Source organism: Tympanuchus pallidicinctus, unplaced genomic scaffold (genome assembly GCF_026119805.1).
Source record: "Tympanuchus pallidicinctus isolate F22 unplaced genomic scaffold, pur_lepc_1.0 scaffold22, whole genome shotgun sequence".
NCBI lineage: Eukaryota > Metazoa > Chordata > Aves > Galliformes > Phasianidae > Tympanuchus > Tympanuchus pallidicinctus.
Genome location: NW_026294739.1, coordinates 17,643,923 through 17,665,610, shown reverse-complemented (window position 1 = coordinate 17,665,610; position 21,688 = coordinate 17,643,923). Strand labels below are relative to the sequence as shown.

The 21,688-nt window shown below is 36.4% G+C and overlaps 1 protein-coding gene across 4 annotated transcripts in view; it reads left to right on the top strand.

The window, feature by feature from the left end:
* NAALADL2 (N-acetylated alpha-linked acidic dipeptidase like 2) overlaps positions 1–21,688 on the top strand; it is a 287,821-nt gene that overhangs the window by 212,746 nt on the left and 53,387 nt on the right. For all 4 annotated transcript variants that reach the window (XM_052687257.1, XM_052687255.1, XM_052687256.1 and 1 more), the window contains exon 10: positions 6,901–7,047. In XM_052687257.1, coding sequence (XP_052543217.1) covers positions 6,901–7,047 — 147 coding nt within the window. The remainder of the gene's footprint in view (positions 1–6,900; positions 7,048–21,688) is intronic.

Below are 21,688 nucleotides of genomic sequence, written 5' to 3'. Positions count from 1 at the left end.
GTATGTTCAAGATGGCAAGCCAGAAAATGAGAAAGGTTGGGGCTATGAATCTGGGTAAACCCAGTGGATGTGTTTATTTCTCCTTCTCCTTCAATGCATCATTGTAATATCTTTCAGTCTATATGCTTTTAAAAATACATTAAGTACTGAAAAGATATTCAGAGCTCTATGCAGCATTATTTGTGACATTAGAAGGGAAGAGGTCTGGCCATCTCCTGGGGGAAATTAAAAAAAATGGCTTAGGAAATTAGAACTCACCTAGTCAGAGCAGCTCGGTATCTGAGAAATCTATGACAACCATGAAACCTGGGACTTGTACACTGATGGCATGTGAAAAGCTCTGAGCTTTGAACTCTGAGTTCTGAGCTTCTGTGACCCTGTGGATAGAACAGTACATCGGGAGTCAATCAAGAGGTTATTTTCAGCTCCCAGCTCTGCTCCTTACCTGCTTTTTGCTGCTGCATTGATTCATTTTACATCTCTGAAGCACACTAAAAGCAGACTGATTCTCGGAGGTTGTGATACTTAAACAGTCAGGGGAAGACTCGGGAACTCGGTGCCTTTGCAGACTGGGTGTTTGGTAACATGACTGGCTTTGGATAGATTCTGGTTATTAATATCTGACCACTTTTGGCCTACTAGGACAGCCTGGGTTTTGGTTATGTTTTGATTATGTTGTCTCTTTAGTTAGACTAGACAATTTAAATACCCATGAAATTGTTTTGAGCTATATTTTTCAACAAGGTGGGTTGATTCTTGAAGCTGGGGCTAATGCTAAAATATATTGGCTAGTCACTCCGCATTTAGTCCATAGCGGAAACGGTCAGTTTCTGTAGATAAGTTAGATGTGCACTGAGCTTAATTGCATAATTATGTGATGTCCATTTAAGGGAAATTTAAATGGATTAAATTCTTCAGAATTATGGAGTAGTTTGAGACGAAGTCTATGGTGATTGATGAAACATTTCAGCTTTTCTTAAAGCCATTGGCCCTATCTTTTCTCTTCAGAGGACTGAGTAATTTCTCTCTCTTGTCCTTCCTGTAAGGATAGAGAAGTGAAACTACAATCTCTGTTGGAAAGACTGGAGTGATGCAACCCAGAATGAGTAGCGTTGCTGAACCTGATCATCATGGAGTTAGAATATAGTGGAATATGTTCTCTGTATTTCTATCTCTACATTTTATAGTGTGATAATTCCTTTAGGCATTTAGAAGTGTTTACAAACCACAGCTATTTCGGTGGTATATCAGCTTCTTGAAAACGAGGTGAACTTATCAAATTCTAATCCTCTTGTGTACTTAGCCAGCACAAAACATTAAAGAAATCATGCAGTTCTTTGCAAGTCTTAAAATGTCTCTATTTTATACTAATACTGATTAATTTATATTTCAAAAAACCTGTGTTTCACAGTATCTCAGTATGTATGTGACAGCTGACACTAGCGTTCATGCTGCTAGATACCTGGAAGAAAAAGCTTGAGTACCATTAAATCTGGGAAAGTACTGTTTTTTATGGAATCAAAAAGCATTTTACATCATTTAATTACAAATGCAATCATTCTCTGCTCAGAAATAGTTTGGATTAAAAATGAGATTGAAAAATACACACTATACACTCAGTTATTTCAGCATATTCACTGTGTTATTACTGTATGATCATTGCTGGGTGTTCATCATAAAGTGATGGGATCATACGATGTTTTCTGAATGTTACCATAAATAGAAATGTCACACTGGATATTGAGTCTGAGACAGTAGAAAATAAAGTCTTTGAAGTTACTTTATGTGTATGCTTGACAGCTTGATTTTGTTAGTGCCAGCAGACAAATATGGGAGGACATCTCAGCTGGATGAGAGTAGGTGTCTGGAGTAGATGATAGTTTGGAGACAAGCAGCTACCGTAGTGATGTTCTGCAGTTTCCTAATTACTTTTATTAAACTTTGAAATTCCTTCTATTTTTCAGATAGTGAAATTTTTGGAACTGTTGATGGCCATGCTTTCTAATTTTAGGTTTAAGTACTTGATTGGTCTGAAATTCTGTTATCAAATGCAAACATACCTGCTTGATTTTTACCTTCCTTACCAAAACCATTAAAATTCCTTGCAGTTTGTACTGGGTGCCAGCAACAAGTTAATGGGGCACATAGCTTCAATTTAGGTATAGAAAGGATAAATTTAATTCAGTATCATATGAAAAGCATCAGGAATCAGAGAGACTGTCAGCAGACAAAGGTAAATGAAGAAAAGGTCCAGTAAGAAATTTAAATTATATAATTTTGCAGTACCTTTCTTTGTATTTTTTACCAGTTTGGTGGTTATTTTGCCACTGAAATATTGTTCATTTCTGTGAGGTCTTGTTTGTTATAACGACCTTACACTCTGATGATTATATATAAAAAACAAACAATGACTTCAAAACATGCATGTACTGCTTGATGAAAAAGTCAGCCTTGAACAAGCAATACAGGCTTACAATACAGGCTTGTTTGATGTTTTGTAGCTCTACATTAAACAATTTCATCTGTAAACTTGTACGGCACATAATATTGTATTTAAACATCTCCCAGCAAGCAGGCATCCTTCTCCATGCTCTTTAACCACTGGTTTACCACCTTTGTTAAGAAGTTTTCTTCAAAAGGCCAAACTCATTTTACTTTTTTTGAGTGTTAAAATTGGACTTTTTTTAAGTATAGCACTTCATGTTGTGTAGTTGAATTTTCCTTGGCTCATTAGAAACCTGAATTTAGCATCAGAACTGAGCCTTGGCTAATCTCTGTTTGGTCTGCACTTTTCGCATAATCACCAAGGTTGGAAAAGACCTTCAACATCATCTAGTGCAACCATCCACCTGCTACCAATATTTCTCCACTAAACCACGTACCGTAGTACAACATCTACATGTTTCTTGAACACTTTTGTAAGCATTGTAGTGATCACAATTTTCACTGCTCCCCCATGGATGAAAAAGATCTTCTCTGACGTGCAGGACAACTGCATGCATTTTAACTGAAAAATTCTTTGACAAATGTGTGATTTATCTGAGAGGCACTTCGTGTTAGTGAAATTGTAATGATTTCTTTCAATGCAGGCTAAAACTCGGAATTCTCTTAGAATTTCAAGATACAGTAGTTTTGTGAGAAAATACAGAGTACCCTGTAGGAAAATTCTGTTGGGGCGATGGTGATCCCCTGGTGACTCTAGTGACCTGGTTGAGAACCATATGCGCTGTGATGGGTTTCAGAAGAATTGTAGATGATGCTAAATTCCCTAGAGGTGTTTTTTGTCCTTGATATCTTTAAATAAACACTAGTTTTGTGAGAGGCTTTTGTTATCTGCTATTTTCCCCCTGGTGACAAGACAGTCCTCTGAATGAAATGTCTGTGTTCTTACAAGGAATATTTTCATTTTACTGCGAAAGTACTGAGGGATCACGCTAGGGAATCTTCTGAGAGATAAATGCATTCTTTGTGACTGACTTTGTTTCAGTAAAAGTTTTCATGTTGCCATTAAAAGTTAATTAACAGCATTTGGATTTGAGATATTGTAAGTAAAATCTCATACATGTTTACATAAATAGATGCATAAGCTGTAAGTTAGTAATTGCTGAGAAATTAAGGACCCAATGTCTTATTTTAAATACAAAATAAAAGCAGCAGATTTTGATCACTGTCTGAGAAGATTTCTTGAAATTTTAACCACATTAACTTATTCTGAACACCTACAGCCTATGTCTAAAAATTGGTTGCTTTTTTCAGCATTCCTACTTTACTTTGTTATATAAATGACTAAATATGATGGCAAGTAGTAGAAATATCATCAGATAAAGCTGGTTAGTTGCATTTCAGTGTCTCATACAGCATCAAAGATCATCATGGATTTTAAGTGTATTTTGAACTTTGCCATTCTTGGCAAAAGAGAGGTAAAAGACATGCACTTGCATTGAAGTGACTGCTTTGCACAGTGCTAGTTTTCTGTGTGCTAATTAGTTAACTACCACATCCCCTTTTAAATGTCTTTATTATGTCCATAGAATGGTGTGGGTAATCATGATTGCATTACACAGATAGATATCTCTTCTGGGAAATTTAGTGATGTATGAAACTTAGGTTACTTATACCACAGCTGTTCACTGTATGTAGGATATTCCTTATCAGTAGGACATTTATATTTTCTTCTTCTTATGTAGAGAAAAATGAATGGATATAATTTATAGTGACACTTATGTACGTATTTGAATCATGACAATTTGGCAGAACTCAGAATTTGGGAAATGTCAATGCAGTTACTTTCTATCTGTGATGGTCAGCAGGACTGAGATATCAGGTACCTTGTGTTGTCTTTAGTTGATTTAAAAAGTATACCTTAAATACTAAATAGGAAAACATGGCATAAAATATCCCTTATAATTTCATAAACACCTAATTTGCATTAATGTAATATATGCGATCAATCAGCAAAGAAAGAGAGCAAAGCGGGATGATTATAGCCAAACCAGTAATCAGAAGGGAGAGACAGAGGAGTGTGCTTGCTGTGGAATTAATATAATTCCTAGAAACTGTGCTTTTTTCATCTAATTTTCATAGAGCACGCAAAGAGCTACTAACATCTTTATAAGCACTCAGACCTTCTAGTGATTCATTTGTTGGAGCGTGGCAGGATTTAATGGGTGAGAGATGCCTACTCATGAATTCTTTGCAATGCACCTTCCCTGGCCTTTCCTGTCTGTTGATGATGATTCAGCTTAACATATTTGCAGTAACTAAGATGCTGATTTGTTGCCTTGTGATGAGGATCCCTTTCTTCTTCATCCCCACAGACTTTCTCCACACATTCCATTGGATGTGTTTGAAAGAAACTGTGCCATTCCAACTGAGCACTGCTGTGATGTAATCCAGTATATCTGTGGTTTTCTTTCTTGTATTTTTCCATGGTCTGTGATTAACTTGATAAATTCTGTAGCTGTTTTCTTCTTAGATAATTTGACTTCATCTGGATGGTCTTATCTCCTATAGCTTGTTTGCCTTGCACCAATTACTAATCCAAGCAACTATTCAGTACAAGAAATAGAGATTTAATTATTCATGAATAATAAACTTCTGTGCTGTGGGGGTGAAGCTGGCATTGGTGGCACCTTGTAAGAGCAATTGGTCACTCTTTATTTGTCCTGTTGAAAATTGCTTGGACATTTAAAACAGTCTTCAAAACAGCTAGGATTTTAATTTCAGCTGTATTCACTGAAAGAAAGGTAGGTGACCAGAACTTACTAACAAGTAAGTGTCTCTGGGTAGAAAGTGAACTGTGGAAATAACCACTGGTTTTTTATTTTTTGTTTTTAATTTAGGTTTTTACTTATGGCAGCATCTTAATGTAGCAGTAAAAGGCATTATGAATGCTTAACTCTAATCAACAGAAAAATGATGTCTGCAGTGAAGTACCACTTTATTATACTTTAAATGTTTGAGGTCTATTTTATAACATTAATACAAATTAAATGTATTTTATGGGCCATATGGTACTCTTTCTCGGATTTGTAATATGAGCCAATAACGTGATGCTGAAAAACAAAATGAACTCCAGAGAAATAAAATTACCCAATTACGATTAGCATACACATCCTTGCACTGACATGTACCACTCGATGCTTACTCTCTAACCACATGGCTTTCTTTCCTTCCAGCATAAAGGGAGGGCTGACTGACACAGTAGAGACAAGCCTGAGAAACTGAGTGATCTGAATAGTGCAGTTGTGCATGTTTTACTGTAAAACTGCATAAAGTATTCTGGTTTGTCTGCTCTGCAAAGGGGAGGGAGTTGTTACAGAGCATGTTGCTGATTGTTTATTCTAGATGTATTTTTAAAATAGTCCCACTACTTAATGAATCCCATCCCATTTCCCCTCATTCCCATGGCTCCCATCATCCTTCTGCACACTAAGAGTATCTCATTTTTGCATCTTATTCCACTAAATGATTCCTTAATATATTTTCTTATGCTGAATTATTAATGAATAATAAGAAAGGGAGAAGTGGAAGCAATTACTTGCGTTGCTGATTCTTTCAGTGTCTTAATACACTTCATGTTATTGTGATCTTCTAGCCTCCATGATCCATTCTTTTTGTTCAGCTCCTTTTTGTTTTTTTTTTGGTCTTTTCACTTCATCTAATGAGGAATGCTCAGTCTTCCCCATCCCCAGAAAACCAAAGTCCTTCAAATCACAATTCTTTTTTACTTTGAGTTATTATTGTATGTAGAATATATGGCATACTGTGTGATGGGCTGTTGTTCTTGCATCATCTCAGTTAGTACTTTGCCCCTATTTTCCCCAACTTTAACATTTCACTGATGGATTTTTTTTGTTAATTGTATGATGTTATTATTCGTTATCTTCAGGTTTGTTATACTGGGAAATGTTGTATTTGTTTGATGAATGCAAAACATTCTGAACTCCACAACTGAAAAAAGAATGCAGCCATTAAAGATCTTTGGGCATGCTTTCAAAAGATGCCTCTAATCTCCTGCCCTGTTTGGAAAATTTCACATGCCTACTGACAGATTCTTCTTCCTCTCCCACCATTTCAGTTAGATGTGACTTTCACTGTCCTTTGAAAGTCTCAGGCATCTTGTAGTTTACTCTTTATTCCCTGTTCTAAACATTGCATCATATCATCAGTAGATGATGAGAGATTTGTAGACATACTACCAGGTAAGGTTGGAAAAGACCACAAAGATCACCTCACCCAAAGTATGAATCAGCTAATACCTGTCTGCCCTGTTGTAAGTTCCAGCCTGTTTTTGAAGTGCTTTGAGCAAAATAGTGTGTAAATGGTACGCTGATATGAATTGTTAGGTGTCTGGTTGAAAATAAATAGGTGGAGCTTTGATTTGTGTTTGTTTTTCAGAGTCAGAGCATCAACTGTGTGGAAAAGATGAAATGTCCAGCTTCTAATGTGAGTTCTGTGCAGACACAGGGAGATTCCGATTACTTCATCAACCATCTTGGAGTACCTGCAATGCAGTTTTCTTATGAGGATATCAACACATCAGAGGTAGTTACAAATAAAAATAAACAAACTGCAAATAGCAGAAAGCTAGAATAAGGTTTTCTCAGTTGTATGCTCGCATGCCCAATGTGTTCCTGAAAGTTATAATGGTACAGGTTTTTTGATCTGCAACAGGTTACCATAGAACTTCAAAGCTTCTGGTTTTATAGGAATACAACATTCAAACAACCAGGGAAGTGTTTAGAACAAAGAAAAAGCAGGAAAAAAAATAGCAGGACAGTGTGTTAACAGCCTTAATATTACTCATGGTATTATAGGTTATTTATGATCTAATCCAACATGGAGGAAATAAGTTCTGATGTGTATTTCTATTTCTGCAAAGTAGGGTGAGACAGCCTTCAAAGTTATTTTTATATGCTTCTTCGTTCTGTGGGCCAAATACGCCTCTCTGGTGTATGTATTGGTTCTAAAGATCTTGATTGCACTTGATTGGAGTCTTCATGTTCTTTTATTTGCAGACCAGCTTGGAATTAAACAAGCATAATCTGCTTGGAAGCTTTGTCCTTCCTTAGGCATCACTTCTGTAGGTTATATTTGCTCCTGGACAACTCACACTTACCCCGACCTGGTCAGTTGGCATTAGTTGTTTTGAAAAACTGTAGTTGTGAAAAAGGGTGTGTGCTTTATTGTAAAAGTAAAATGTACAGACTTCGTATTCCTCTCTTTTTTGTTCTTACACTGTACATATTTGTGTATGTGCACATGTTCCAAAATTCACAAACAAAACTGGGAGTCAGTAGAACTGCAGCACTTCCTGACACTATATGCTAATATGCTTCTATTTCACAAATGCAAAACAAAGCAGAAATATGCCAAATGTTGAAGCATTATCATGAAGATATGTAAATTAAAGTAGATGAAGTCAAGAATTGATATAAATAAACAGTGTTTTTTGTTTCTGAACACCACTGCACCTATTAGGCAAAAAGTATTCCATTTCAGGTTAAACACAATGCAAAGTCTTTAAGGTAAACGTGAAGGCAGAAGCTCTATGAGTGCAATGTTTGTGACAGGCTTGTCATCTGCAGCACATTTCTGTTGTCACTTAGCAGCTGTTCCGCATAGTTTTCATTCCAGATCTGCTCATACAGGATCTATAGAGCATGAGAAAGAATTTGCAGACATGTGTATATCAAAATAATGATTCTTTCCCAGCAACATTTCCAACACGATTGCTGAAGGTTCCTTTGGCTAAAAGGAAAAAGTAGTTTTTCACATTCAGTTAACTTTGCAGCTGTCCATTTTTTCTCTGAAAATGATTCAGCAATACAATTAAACTTGTAAAAAAAAAAAAAAAGTTTTGATATTTGTTTAGACAAACAGAATTTGATTCTCTTTCAACATGCAGCTTTTGTCCTCTTTGCAAATTCATTTCCTAGAATTAAACCAGTTGTACATTACTTCAGTTTTGAAGTTGATGTACTTCTCAGACCACAGGATGCACTGACATCATGAAATCTATTTTATGTGAGAAGTAAATCTGCTTAGAGAAATTTGAAACTTTCTGCTGGCAAGATGATGGATTTTTTTCAGAAAAGTGAAGTTTCACAGAGTGATTAAATTTGGATTCCTTGCTTTTTATTTGTTATTCATTGTACTGATTATTACCAGTGCATCAAAACATGGGCTCGGTGCCTCATGTGGTTTGTTATGTTCTACCAGACAAGGCATTTGGGGATAAGCAGAGGATTCTGTTTCTTATATCAAGAGGGGATGCTACTTTTGTAAGGCAGAGAGAAACTATGCTGGGTTTACAGCTGAATTAATAAAGTTAATTAAAATTAAATTAATGAATTGCAGGTAAAATGGTCTGTTGAGGTATGGGGAGTGATTTTTAATTGTTGACTTCCAAGCCATTCCACTTTCTAAGCAGTGCCTCAGGTTTGTATGCTTTATTGCAAAGATTTGTGTTCAGGAAGACAGATTTCAGAAAGTGAATGATTTGATGTGTTTTTCTAGACTAGGTTGCTTTTTTCTACTGTCCCTCTCACTGCTGTGACCTACTCAGGAAGCTCTTTTATTTTGGAATATAAGGTAGTTGTTTACTTTACCCACCTGTCAGATAGCATGCAGTGACACTTAGAAAAGACACTGTTTGTATAAGCACTATTCTATGTGTAGAAAAAAACTCTGGTTTAAAGAAAAGTGGTTTGAGATCTGTGCTTGGTAGTCTGTCTACAAAGCAGTAGTTATAGGTCAGCGTTTGCAAGGCAGTTGTTACACAGCAAGTGTAATGCCAGTCCTTGGAGGGGAGGTTGTAAAAGCTTTTCATTGGGAGGAACCTGAGGTGTAAATAAGGGGAAATAAAAGCTGCAAGAGGAAATGTTCAGACCAGAAGAGTAAGTAAAAAAACTTGCTTGAAATTACCTAAGAAGTTGAAGTAGAGCCTCAGGGAGATTAAATCTGCATGGTAAATGCCTATGGTCAGATCTGTAGGCTAGTAAAGTACATTTTAAGTACACTCATATAGAAAATGCACCAAGTGAAATTGAATTAACTTATTTATTAGTAGAAAATACACAACATTTTGATCTGCCAGTAAGAGGTAAGCTTGGAAGAATTTCTCAGATGGAAGAAGATATAACACCATTTCCAGGAATTGTCTTCGACTGCTGAAGAAAGCAGTCCTCTCCTAAACTCAGACACGCATGGGTTTTACCTCTGTGCAAGGGCCATGTTCTGGTTTCCAGAGGAGGAATGCTGGTCACCTTTTTCTGATCCTCTTAATCTGGAGAGTCATGCTTTTCAGACTAATGATTAATTTCCATCTAAGTGATCATATAGAACATTACTTCTCTCTCTGGAGTCACATTTCATCCACGTGGATTCCACCAAACTTCTGCACTTCAACTTGGAAAGTTCAACTTTTTTTTCCTTACCTTCCTATTTTTCAAGTTTGCATAACAGAATTCATTTTTATTATGTCTTTCTTAGCAGTTTATATCGTTCTTGCTCAAGTACAAGAACGTATGTAAATCATAGAGACTGAATACTGTGGCTGCCTAACGTTTGGGTACAGGAGAAATATAATCTGGATTTGCTGTGGTTTCAGTTAGAGATTTGATTGTTTCCTGAGCATTGGAAATGAAGCACCAGACTGCTCAGCATTTTGAAACCCTTCTGGTCGTTTGCAAATATAAGCTGACACTGGAGCTTTTCTTCTGTTTTGATGGAGCTATTTTGAGCTCTTTTTCATGATGTAAATTGACTGTTTCTGTCCCATTTCTGTGGCATTGTAGACTACAGTTTCATGAGGCATCCAATTTTTTTTAATTAGAGCTAGATGGTTTTCTGTGTTATCTGCATAGTATTCATCTTTCTCAGTACATTCCATTTCATAATGATTTCTGTTTGATAACAAAGAATCTTAAATCCCTTCTGCAATAATGTGGCAGATTGCATGAATGTTAGCATTAGCATTTTGTTTTGAGAAAACACGTTAGTGCACAAAGGAAAACTGAAAAACCCCAAACCTAAAACAACAACAAAAAACATATTTAAAATCCTCTACCTTCTGTTTTGTGGGTTTGGAATTTTTTTTTGCTATTTACTGATGGACACATATTTAGCATGAAATATTTTATGATAGCTGTCCAAGTTTGGATTTGCAGGGCTTACAGAACATTTACTTTTACACCTACACCATAAAAGTTGTTTTCCGTATCTTCAGTCAAACTTAAGTACAGGCATGAACTATAAAAATTACCTGTCACATTATTCGCAGACTAGACCAAGATAGTGCAATACCACGGACCACTAAGCTAATTTAGAAGAAAAATGAAAAGAGGTTTCTCTATAGAAGGCATTTGTATGTAATATATGTAGAAGAGTTTAGAATTTTGACAGTTTTAGATTGTATTCCCTTTAGAGAGAATGCATAATGATTTTTATTTCTGTTGAAATATGCATAACTTTTTGAAGGTAACTTTCAGCTTTCATTAGAGACCTTAAAAGTGATTTTTGCCCACACTGGTGTAAAACAAAGGCCACTAAATCTTAACTCTTCAATGAATATGGCTTCTTGATTGTGCTTTTACCATCAATTTCCACTTCCTCCTGCTGCCCCCACTGCTGCCCTTTTTTCTCTTTATCACTCTTTGGCGTAACTTCCTGCGGTTTCTTCATTTCAGTATTTACATGCTCAGGCTGATATATCACACACTTATTTCAAAACAAATCAAAAGCTCTGCAAGATTTCTTTGTTATCACAAAAGAAACAGAGGAGTTGTCCTTGATGGAGAGAACTTACGGTCTAGTTTACTGAGGAATAACTCCCATGTTTCATGCTGCTTTTATCTCTTTCATGTCTTCGTGTTACTGTACAGGGAGGGCTGAGGCAGGATGGCGTGCTCAACTGTGGTGTGTGTTCTAAAAGAATGAGCTGGAAACTGGTTTTTACACCTGTCTGTTGTGCGTGGGAGCAATACTGACCGTCTGTAAAGTGGGGGGTTTTGGTGCCAGTAATTAGGAGCTCTATTTAATATGTGCTGTGTTGTCCTTTAGTGTTTTCATTTCTTGTGTGTGTGTGTGTGTGTGTGTGTGTGTATGTGTCAAATGAAGTTCTGAACTGGGCGTACAAATTAACAGAATTCAGGTGGCACAGAGTGGTGGCAGTCTGTAAAGGTTCAGGACTTTCTCCAGTCATCTGGATAGGCAAGAATGGCAGCATACCACAAATACCACCTGGTATAACTAGGTTGTTCTGTTCATTGTCATTATTGAATCACTGATCTTCTGAATCAATTATGGTTATGACCTTGACACTATACTTACAATAATTAATTTAGCTCAAAGTGCTTAAAATTGGCCTCAGTAAGTTCAGTTTAATGTGAATAAAATTTGTAGGAAGCATTCAGAATTATTTTTACTTTAAAATTTGCAACTGCATTATCTATCATTCTGTCATAGTTAATTGTGTAGAGTAGTTGATGGCCACTGACTATTTCCAGGTGAATACCTACATCCATTACCATTATAACCTCTAGCACTTTATTTCTTCAGTTTCACACAACAGTGAAAATAAAGCTCATTTCTGCCCATCAGTGAGCTACCGCCCTTTCTCTGACTGCTGGAATTTATCACATGCTACTTTTCCTTTGAAAGAACAGCTCTCTACCTGTGTATCTGATGCAGATTGAACTTTATATATCAATAGGACTGAAGAAAAAAAAAACCTGCAAATCTGTGAGAAGGATGAATAATCTCCAGTGATGGACACAACTTCTGTTTCCGGCTACGCCAGCTTAGTTGGAACTTACCTGAGCAGAAGTAGCATGCATTTCATGTTAAACAGATAAACCCTGATAAGAGTTACTCTACCAATTCTGTCCTAAAAGGTTCTTGTTATGCAGTATTTATAAGTATAAATATATGTATGTATAACAGAGATTTTTTTAACCTTGTAATCTCTGAGCAAAGCAAGAGATCTAACTGCACACACGTGCACTTGTATCTGCCTGCCTGTATCTAAAGCAAAAATGATTTGTCTGATCCGTGATATCCTTTACTGAGAGCCAGTTTTGTATTGTTAGTGTGGTTCAATGGTCAAACAGCTGCAGTGCTTAAAATCAATGTTTATGATCCAAAGTTTCTGATCTCTATATTCTTAATGCAGTTATCTCAGCATTATGTATCATATCATTAATCTTACTGTTACTCCATAACCAGATAATTCTCTCCTTTGCTTCTGGCATGTCCTTAAGACATTTTCCAGACAGGAAAGAATTTTGATATCTCAAGATTACAGACTTGATGATCTACAGCTGACCAGGCTCTTCTGGTAATTTTTTTTTGCCATCTTTTCACTGTTAACATTTATAACCTTCTGGGCTGAGTTACACAGCACCAATTAATCTAACATATCCAAGTATATGTATCAAGAACTTCAGTTACAATGCATCACAACATCATTTTCTTGGAGGGATCAGAGCAGAGTATATACAAAAGCACCATATTTTATTTATTTTTTTTAGCCTTAGCTTAGTTCTGTAGCTTATCCTTGAATGTCCTCAGAAGAGAATTAGTGCCAGTTGTTTTGCCCTTCTATTTCAGAGACGTATCCACTGGCTTTCCTTCCTAAGTAGAAGCAGGCTTCCTCTTTTTTGTCTAGACTACCAGGAAGTTTACATATTTGGGAGCCTTTCCAGCTAAAATTACAAGCACGTAACTTCCCTCCTCAATTTCCCATTCCTTCCTCCTTCCTGTAAGTTAAATCTTTTAAGATTTAACAAAGATTCGCAAAGGACAAATGTTTACCAGCCTCAGAATGGCAGGTTGCTTAGGAACTCAGGATTTTGTTTTTTAAAACTGTCAGTGCAGTTTGCTGCTGCATTTAGTTGTGGGAGACTTTGTGAAGTTTGCAGTAGAACCTCAAGGTCAACAGGGATAAGCAATTGAATGTATCAAGGTGAAGAGAGTTTTTAGTTTTCTTTATGTACAAACTCCAGTGTCTAATAAAACGTAGTCTAACCTGTCCTCAGGACGTCATCCAGGGACTGCTATTGAAGGTACATCTGAGCCATGGCTGCTTGCCCTTCTCACTCATGAGTTATGTTGTCTTTATAATAGCCATGCCCCTAGTTATTTATACCATATTTATTCTGACTAGTACATTTCTCCTTTTTCCCATCTGTCTTTGTAGGAGTGCTCCTCATTTTCTTGATACACATAGAGTTTATTCAGCTTAGTCCTCAAGTTGTGCATTTTTACAACAGTCCATCTCTTCACTTGCATGCAAACGCTGTCAGATTTGGTAGTGAGGTGCTGAAATTAAGGTTAATGACTCTGCGTTTCACATGAGAAAATACATTTGACATTCAATTGATTGCACAAATTGTTTTATTAAAAAAAAAAAGAATGTTTAGCTATTTAATGCCATCAAATAGAACCTATGTTATTCCACCAATTCTAATGAAACTGGGGACATCCTCATCATTCGGATGCATTACTTTGCTCCAACTGTATCTTTAGACTCACAAATCTTAGTGCTTTGATATCCCAGACATTCTAAGTGCATCCAGGAGAGGGGAAAAGATCTTTGCATAAACCTTCTGTACAGAAACAAAAGTGCGCAACATCTTTAATGTTTGCACAGCATGAATACAGGTTTGTTGCTGTAAACCTTGCCCTTACATATTCTGTTAAAGGCTCTTCATTCTCCTGGAACTGACTGAGGACTGTTGAAAGTCAGTGGAAGAAAAACAGCCTGGATTTTAGCAGGGTCAATGGGATATGGGAAAACATGTGAGAAATTTATTTAGACATCAATAATTGCTTCTGTTTGATAACTTACTGGAGCATCTAGCTACTGAGAATGTGTTATCTATGGATGAAAGGCACCAAGTTATCTATCTTCCCTGGAGAAATGTGTTCCTTTCAGCATAACATTTTGCCATTGTTCTGAGTGATAAATTCAATAGATCAGCTGGACGTCTCTTGGCAGAGTATCGGGAGTACTTTTCTACTGGCAACCCAGTTGGTTTTTTTTAATAACTTGAAAACAAAAAAGTAGATCACTGGACTGTCATACAACCTTGAGCTTTTATTTGAGTCACTGATAGGTTATTAAAGTTAACTGGTATTTTTATTGATGGATGCAAGCAAGCTCTGATTTGAAGTCTGTGTTGTTTCCTTAGCATAATGGTTTTATTTTTCATTATACCTACAGAGGAACTGATCTTCCTGTTGGGGGAGATCTTTCACGAGGTTCTAGATTTCTGCTGTTTCTTCCTATTTACATTACTGATTCTGCTTCTGAAGCAGCCAGGGAAGATTTGAGAAAGGAATAAAGCTATGCAAGTATCCAACATCTTAAAAGCTACTTTTTCATGCTGCAGTCTTATGGCTTTACAGTGATTATTTCAATTCACTTACAAATGCAGGGAAGAAAACATTATGTTAAAGGAGATGAAAGGAAAGTGCTTATATTCTTTTGCTGTCTGATGACTGTTGGCTTGAGGTTTTTTCTGGCTCCAAGTGATTTGAATAATAAAGTAAATTGTGCAGCAGTGATTGAAAGTCTGCTGCTTCTGTTTTCTGTGCAGTCTGGTTTGGCAGGCCTTGCTTATTTTGTCCAGCATCTGGTGACATCGCAAGGTCAGTGCATATTTTTACCAGAATGAGAAAAAAGAAAATTAAGTTGGTCTTCTTTCTTTACTGAAAGTTCTTTAGTCAACTGAAATAGGGCTATTATTAAAGAAAAGTTCTTTGTCAGCAACTGCAGCAGCCATGTCCATTTTTGCAGAATTGGATCATTTTCACTTGGAGATTTTTGACACAGAGTAATTTGTGGCAACCACAAAAGTTTACTTTATGAAAGTAATTAAACAGCATGCATATTTTAAATATTTAGTTTTGTTTAGCCAGTGAAGGACAGCTTTTAAATCTTAATCATTCATGGATTTTATGGGTGAATGTTTAATTTGATGTTAAGAGCATTTGCAAGAAAGGGAGAAGCCAGTGTGTTAGTAAGATGGAGAGGCACGCACTCCCTTTTGTGATATACTTGCAGATTTAAGGCCTTTATTAGTTGAAATCCTGTATGCCACACCTTAATGCCTGGTGTTGTTTCATCAGTTTGGTTTAAACCACGTATTTGAGAATCAGACTTTGGCTTTGGTATGTTCTTTGTGACATGATCCACTATTTCACTAAGTCTATTTAAAATGTGATTAATTATGTTTTGCCTTCTCATTAAAAAAAAAAAAAAAAAAGTTTTCCAGATGGCTGAAGAAAACCATATGTTAATCTATGAGATGCACTTCTCCATTACTTGTTCCAATAAAACCCTAGTTCAATCTCTTCTGTCTTGCCAGGGGAAAAAAAAAATTAAAAAAAGGAAGAAGAAAACAGAGAAGAGATGGTGTTTTAGCCTATCTAAGGCGAAACACCTGTTTCACAAATAACAGAATTGTATATTTGCTGCCAAGGTACCTATGCCAATTGCTTGACTTAGGGTAAAATGGAAGAAGGAATTAGTGAGAGCCTGCAGTGCAGATTTTAAGGTATTTTTGTTTTGCTTACTGCTTTCTGCTTTCTCTTTCTAACGTGGTTTTCTCCTTCATACTATGACAAATTTTTTGCGGTGTCAATGAATTACAGATATAGACACCTCCTCGTACACCTGTAGTCCTCTGTGGGTAATAGCTTTAGACTGGCATAACTTGATAGTGGTGGCTCTGCAGGTGAATTCAGCAACCCAAGTAGACTTGTTTCCCAGTGTGGTTTTGAAGGTAAGCACTGCTTCCTTTCTGTTTTATTGTCTAGACATTGCATGTTTGTGTGTCCCCCTCAGGCTGCTGCACTTCTGCTCTTTGTGCTGTTGTATTACAGAAAGAGTGAAACAGGTTAATAGCTAGTGGAAAAGATCCAGCATGTAAATGTGAACAGGCAACAGATTATATTCTCAGTCCTGATGCAGCAGAGGCCTTATACTTCTAAATTCTCCTCCACTGGACATTATTCTTTGATTTATATAAAGAAAGAAAGAAATAAAGAGCTTTCTCTTGACTTTTCTTTTTTTTTTTTTTTTTTTTTTTATATTTGCTTTGCTGAGTTTGGGACTCATGGCAACATTTGACTGTTGTGCTTATACTGTTTGACCTAACTGCACAAATTGCCAAAGGATTTTGTTTTCCTCACTGCTTTCCTTCTGTTGTTCCTTCCTAAGTGTCTCTTCTGTGCTGTACAGAATTGGAAATGTTGTGTAGTGAAGATGTCCTAAGTGTTTACAATATTGACAAATAATTGACAAGACAAACTGATAAAGTTTTTCCAAACTGAGCATGACTGCTGAGTCAAGAAAGCTCCACTGGTTGTTTACACTGCACAAACACTGCAATTTACTTTCAGAAACAAATAAACCAAAACAAAACGACACAAATCTGCAGAGATTTATGGATTATTCATCAGAAAAGGATACTAAGTCTAATGATATAAGTATCAGTTATATATGATATATAATGATGTAAGTAACAATCAAGAAAACAGGAATATTGTTATTGTATTATTATTGTAGATGCAGCATTGTCCTAGTTTAGTAAGCAAAACTTCTTGTATTTACAACAGAACTATTTCCCTTACTTTTAGTTTTATCTCATATATTTTATTTTCAATGGCAGCAAAAAAGAAATATACAATAAGTTTAAGTATAGATTCTGGTTTACTGTAAAATACCAGAAGTCCTATATTTTTATTCATGATTTTAAATGGTTTGGGTGAAAGTTGATAAATGAATTGGGTGTATGATAAAGGAAACTACATATGGAGTGGCAAATTTAGAGCCTTTAGAAGGTGAAGTATGCTATTCGATTTATTGGTAGAGGGCAGATAAGTTAGGAATAGTGGTCTAATAAATCAGGACTGAATTCTAATGCAAACGTCCATTGTATATTAGCAAGAGCAAGCCAAGTTTGGAGTTTTTAGACTTTTCTTTCTGCGTTTTTAGAGCCACGTTTAATCAATTCATTAATCAATTAATTACTGTCAGGAGACCTGAGGGCAGCAAGAAATCGGGTTCAAATTAAAAAGAGAAGGAGGCAATTTGTTTTGAGATTGAAAGTTGAATGTTCAATCGAAGTTTAATCAGAAGTGACCCATTATTTGAAAAGTAGAACATCAATGTCTTTCTAATTTCACAGAATGTTTCATTAAATGAGTACTGAAAAGATGAGGTTAACTGATCATTCTAAAAGGAATATGAGGCAAATGAGATTTTTGGAAGCTAGCTTCTAAATGGCTGTTACATTCATTCATTTCTCTTCTGAAGAGTGAAACCAGAAGTTTTATACTGGGAATCCAAGAATTATTGCTACTCTCCTGTCTACCTACTGCATTAGAAAAGTATAGCTTAAAGTCAGAAGAGAAAACGTTGTTGATCTGGATTGTTCTGTGTACCTACAGAACAATTTGCAAAGTTGGCAAATAGCCAAGAGAAAAGTTTCAGTTGGGTGAACTGGACTGCCCAAATGATAGAGTGTCTCACAGTGGTCTGGCATGGTGCTAAAATGTGCCTTGATTTCTTGCTCATCTTTGCTTGTTTGTTTTGTGTTCCTTTAAAAGGCAGCAGTTAAAATGAGGTAGTAGTAAAGGCTTCCTGCTCACCTTGCCCAGCTGCTGTGGGCTCCACAGGGTTATCCAGAGTCTTTGTAAGGAGGGTTAATTGCTAGGTGGCTTCCAGATGAGAGTTCTCCAGAGCGTAGATACTGCAAATGAAGGAGAGGACTAGTGTGAAAGAAATACAGTAATAAAAATCAAAGGCATTTCCAAACCTTTCATTGCAGAAGGGACTGATCAGACAAGCAAAAGGAATAGTCACAATCTGGAGAAGACAATTGGAAAAAAGGAATTGTTATCTTGGAGTTACAATCAGGGATTGTGCTGCAAAAATAATCTTCCTTAACCCTATCTAAATCTCCCCTCTTTTAATTTCTAACCAATTCTTCTTGACCTATCACAGCAGACTACTTAAAGACAGACTCTACTGAAGAGTATGTTTTTTTCTTCATTCTGATAGGCTCACTTTGTATACCAAAGTACCACTGTCTGGTTTCCCCATAGACTTTTCTTCTCCAGGGTGAACAGCCTCAGCTCTCTCAGCCTGTTGTCATAGGAAGAAACTAAAAATAACAACATCCTTTGTAGAGAAACAAGAGACAAATGTTATTTACAAAACTTTTTTTTTTTTTTTTTTACAAAGACTCTTACTCTGAATTCTGTCCTCAGGAAACCTAGCTTTGAACAAAAATGAAGTTTCTCTATTTGCTTCCAGGAGTATAGCAAGACTGATCCACATCAGAGCTCCAGTTTGCTTGGGGTTCAATCACACCACTTGCCTGTAAAATGCAAATACTTATGACCTAGTATTTCTTTCTATTTAAATTGTGCAAAAGGAGAAAGACCACCTGCTTCATGAACAAAAAATGGTAAAACTTTCAAAAGTTCCAGTAGATTTCATAACACGTGGAAGACAGGCCTATGAACTGAATAAATAATGAGAGTCCCCATTAGTGGCAAGGGAGAAACTTTACATAGTACTTTAAATTCTGTGTATTCACAAAATGAGCTTTGCTACATCTTCAAGGAACAAAATTTTATCTAGATGTTGACAGTGGTTCTCTTGATTGGTCTCAAAGTCATAGTCAAAGTCATGTATGTCTGTCTGTCTGTGCTCAGGAAACATAATAGTCTGGAAAAATGGTAGTTTAGGTAAAATACTGGTAACAGAAAAAGATTTTAGCTCTTTTCCTTTCCAAGAATGTTAAGTAATGAAACCAAATTCAGTTGAACATCAAAACAGGCTTTCCTCTAAATGGTGAAGAACATAGCTAGTTCTGATAATTTTTCCTCTTTCCGTTAAATATGTTGTATCTAAGCAATTAATAAAGAAATATTTTTAAAATGTCTAGAAGTTAATAGTTTTGTTTTCATTGCTGTGCGGCTTTGCACAGCGAATGTTTTGAATCTGTTTCTATCAGTCATGCAGTAACTGGTGTTCTGCATCATTTTCAGCATGGTTGCTTCTTGTTTCTGTAACTCTGCTTGAGGGTGGAAAAGCTTTGATAGATGATTTATGGTAGATGTTGATAATCAATGATGTCATGTCACCAAAGAGGAATACGGGCAGTTTCTCCTTTGTCTCTGGTAGTTATGGGCGTCATGTGCTTCCAATTTGTGCTGCCATTTTACAGGCTTGTGGTAATACTCTTAAAAGAGTGTGTTTGCATAAACTGTTTGTCCTGCAGAATAAAAGTAGGATAGTTTTTTACGTGAGGTTTGAAAATTTGGTAGTTATTAAATTACGTGGATGACACCACTCCAATTAAAGCTTGCCCTAAATGCTGCTACAAAAGTTGTAGGAAAGTGAGACTGTGCAGGCAAGCATATGCAGGTATTTATTTTAAAAATTGATAAATGTGAGTAAAGTACTGTTCTTTTCATTACAGAGAACTGCTGGTCACTTGGAAGTCACTTTATTAGTCTTCCTACTTATTGGTGATGACACTGTAGATAATCAGTCATTTTTTATTAAGTATCCCTTCCTATTTGTAAAAAAATCAAAGGAATAATTGCACTTAATATAATGAATAAATTATTAGTGTGATTAGTGTGCGTGATAGCTAAACAAGAATAGCCATCAGAGACACTGGTAAACTTTAGGAGCTGCTATGAATTTCACCCTTGTGCTTTTCTTGAATTGACGGTGCACTGGAATCTTGAGGATTCCTTTCTTGGTAACAGCAGACAAGGAGAAGATATTCACATGTAGGGAAGGAGAGCACTGAACATGTTGGTAAATGGATAAAACTCGCAAGTGAAGGAAAATTCTTGTCTTGCGTATGGTTTCTGGAAGGAGCGGCCTGCTTATGGCATGGCTATGAGCATCAAATCATTCAGTCTTTGAAAGATACAGATGCTTGAGTTCATCCCATCTAAATTAGATGCTTTGTGAAGGCACCTAAATTGAGAAGATGGGTGTGAATGTATATTTTCAGTGTTTTTGTCTCTCACTACTGGATGTGGTAAAAACATAGCACTACTAGAAATTCTAACCTGTACTCTTCAGGTGTGTGTCTGGGGTACGGGGGAATAAAAGCAGATAAAATGTTCTCCTGCAGTACGTGCATCTGGTCCTCCTCTTTTAGATTCCAAAGAAAGAACATTTGTCTAGATGCAGATAGATATGCATCTCATATAGCAGTCAGTAAGATACCTAAGAATATAAATAATGTAACTTTTTGTAAGGTATTAATTACCATTATGCAAATGATGATGAACAGGATTAGCACCACTGTAGCAGAAAGAGAATCTTCCTCAACCTCCCTTCAGTCGAATGACATGGCTCTGTAAACTAGTGCACAAGCTTAAAACAGATGAATAGATGTAATGAAATAATCTTGAAGTATGTATTTTGTCTTTATAATGAGTGACTTTACATATCGTCTCTCTGAGATCTTCCTTCTGAAGGGGAGATGACTTCCCTTATTATGCTGATATTTCTGTGACAGTCATATAACACCTAGATGCACAACTGAATGCAAAAATTTTTATGAATGAGGGCTAATTATATACTTTTATTAATGGTGGAAGCTTATGACCAGAAATAATTCTCTACAAATGCATGGAAATACTCATGTAAGATTCATCATATAGATGTTAACCTTAGAAAAAAAATTAACTAGAAAAATTACCAACAATGTAACTAGTACTTTTGAGACCTACCTGTCTCTGAGCTTTCCTGAACATGTCTGTGAGACTATTCCAGTGTCTAAGTAGGCTGTAAGTAGTAGTGCTAGAGTTGGATTCGAGCATGTGTAGGGACCTAGGCCTAAACTGAGTAGCTTTGACTGCAGCATATTGACATATTGCATTGCTGACCTGATTGTAGTGTATTTATGTCTCATGCTAGTTTGGACACTTGGCCAACAGTGCTGTGCCAGTGTAGTGCCCCAAACTAGCTCTTGGAGACTATCACGTGGTATATTGCATGTGTACGATACAATTCTGTTTAAGTGGATGTGTATCAGATACCGCCCTTGTATCCCCCACGGGTACATGAGTATCATACTTTGCTCATATGTTCCCTACTTGTTTGTATTGACAGCGAGGTATTTTTGGAGTGTAAGGATAA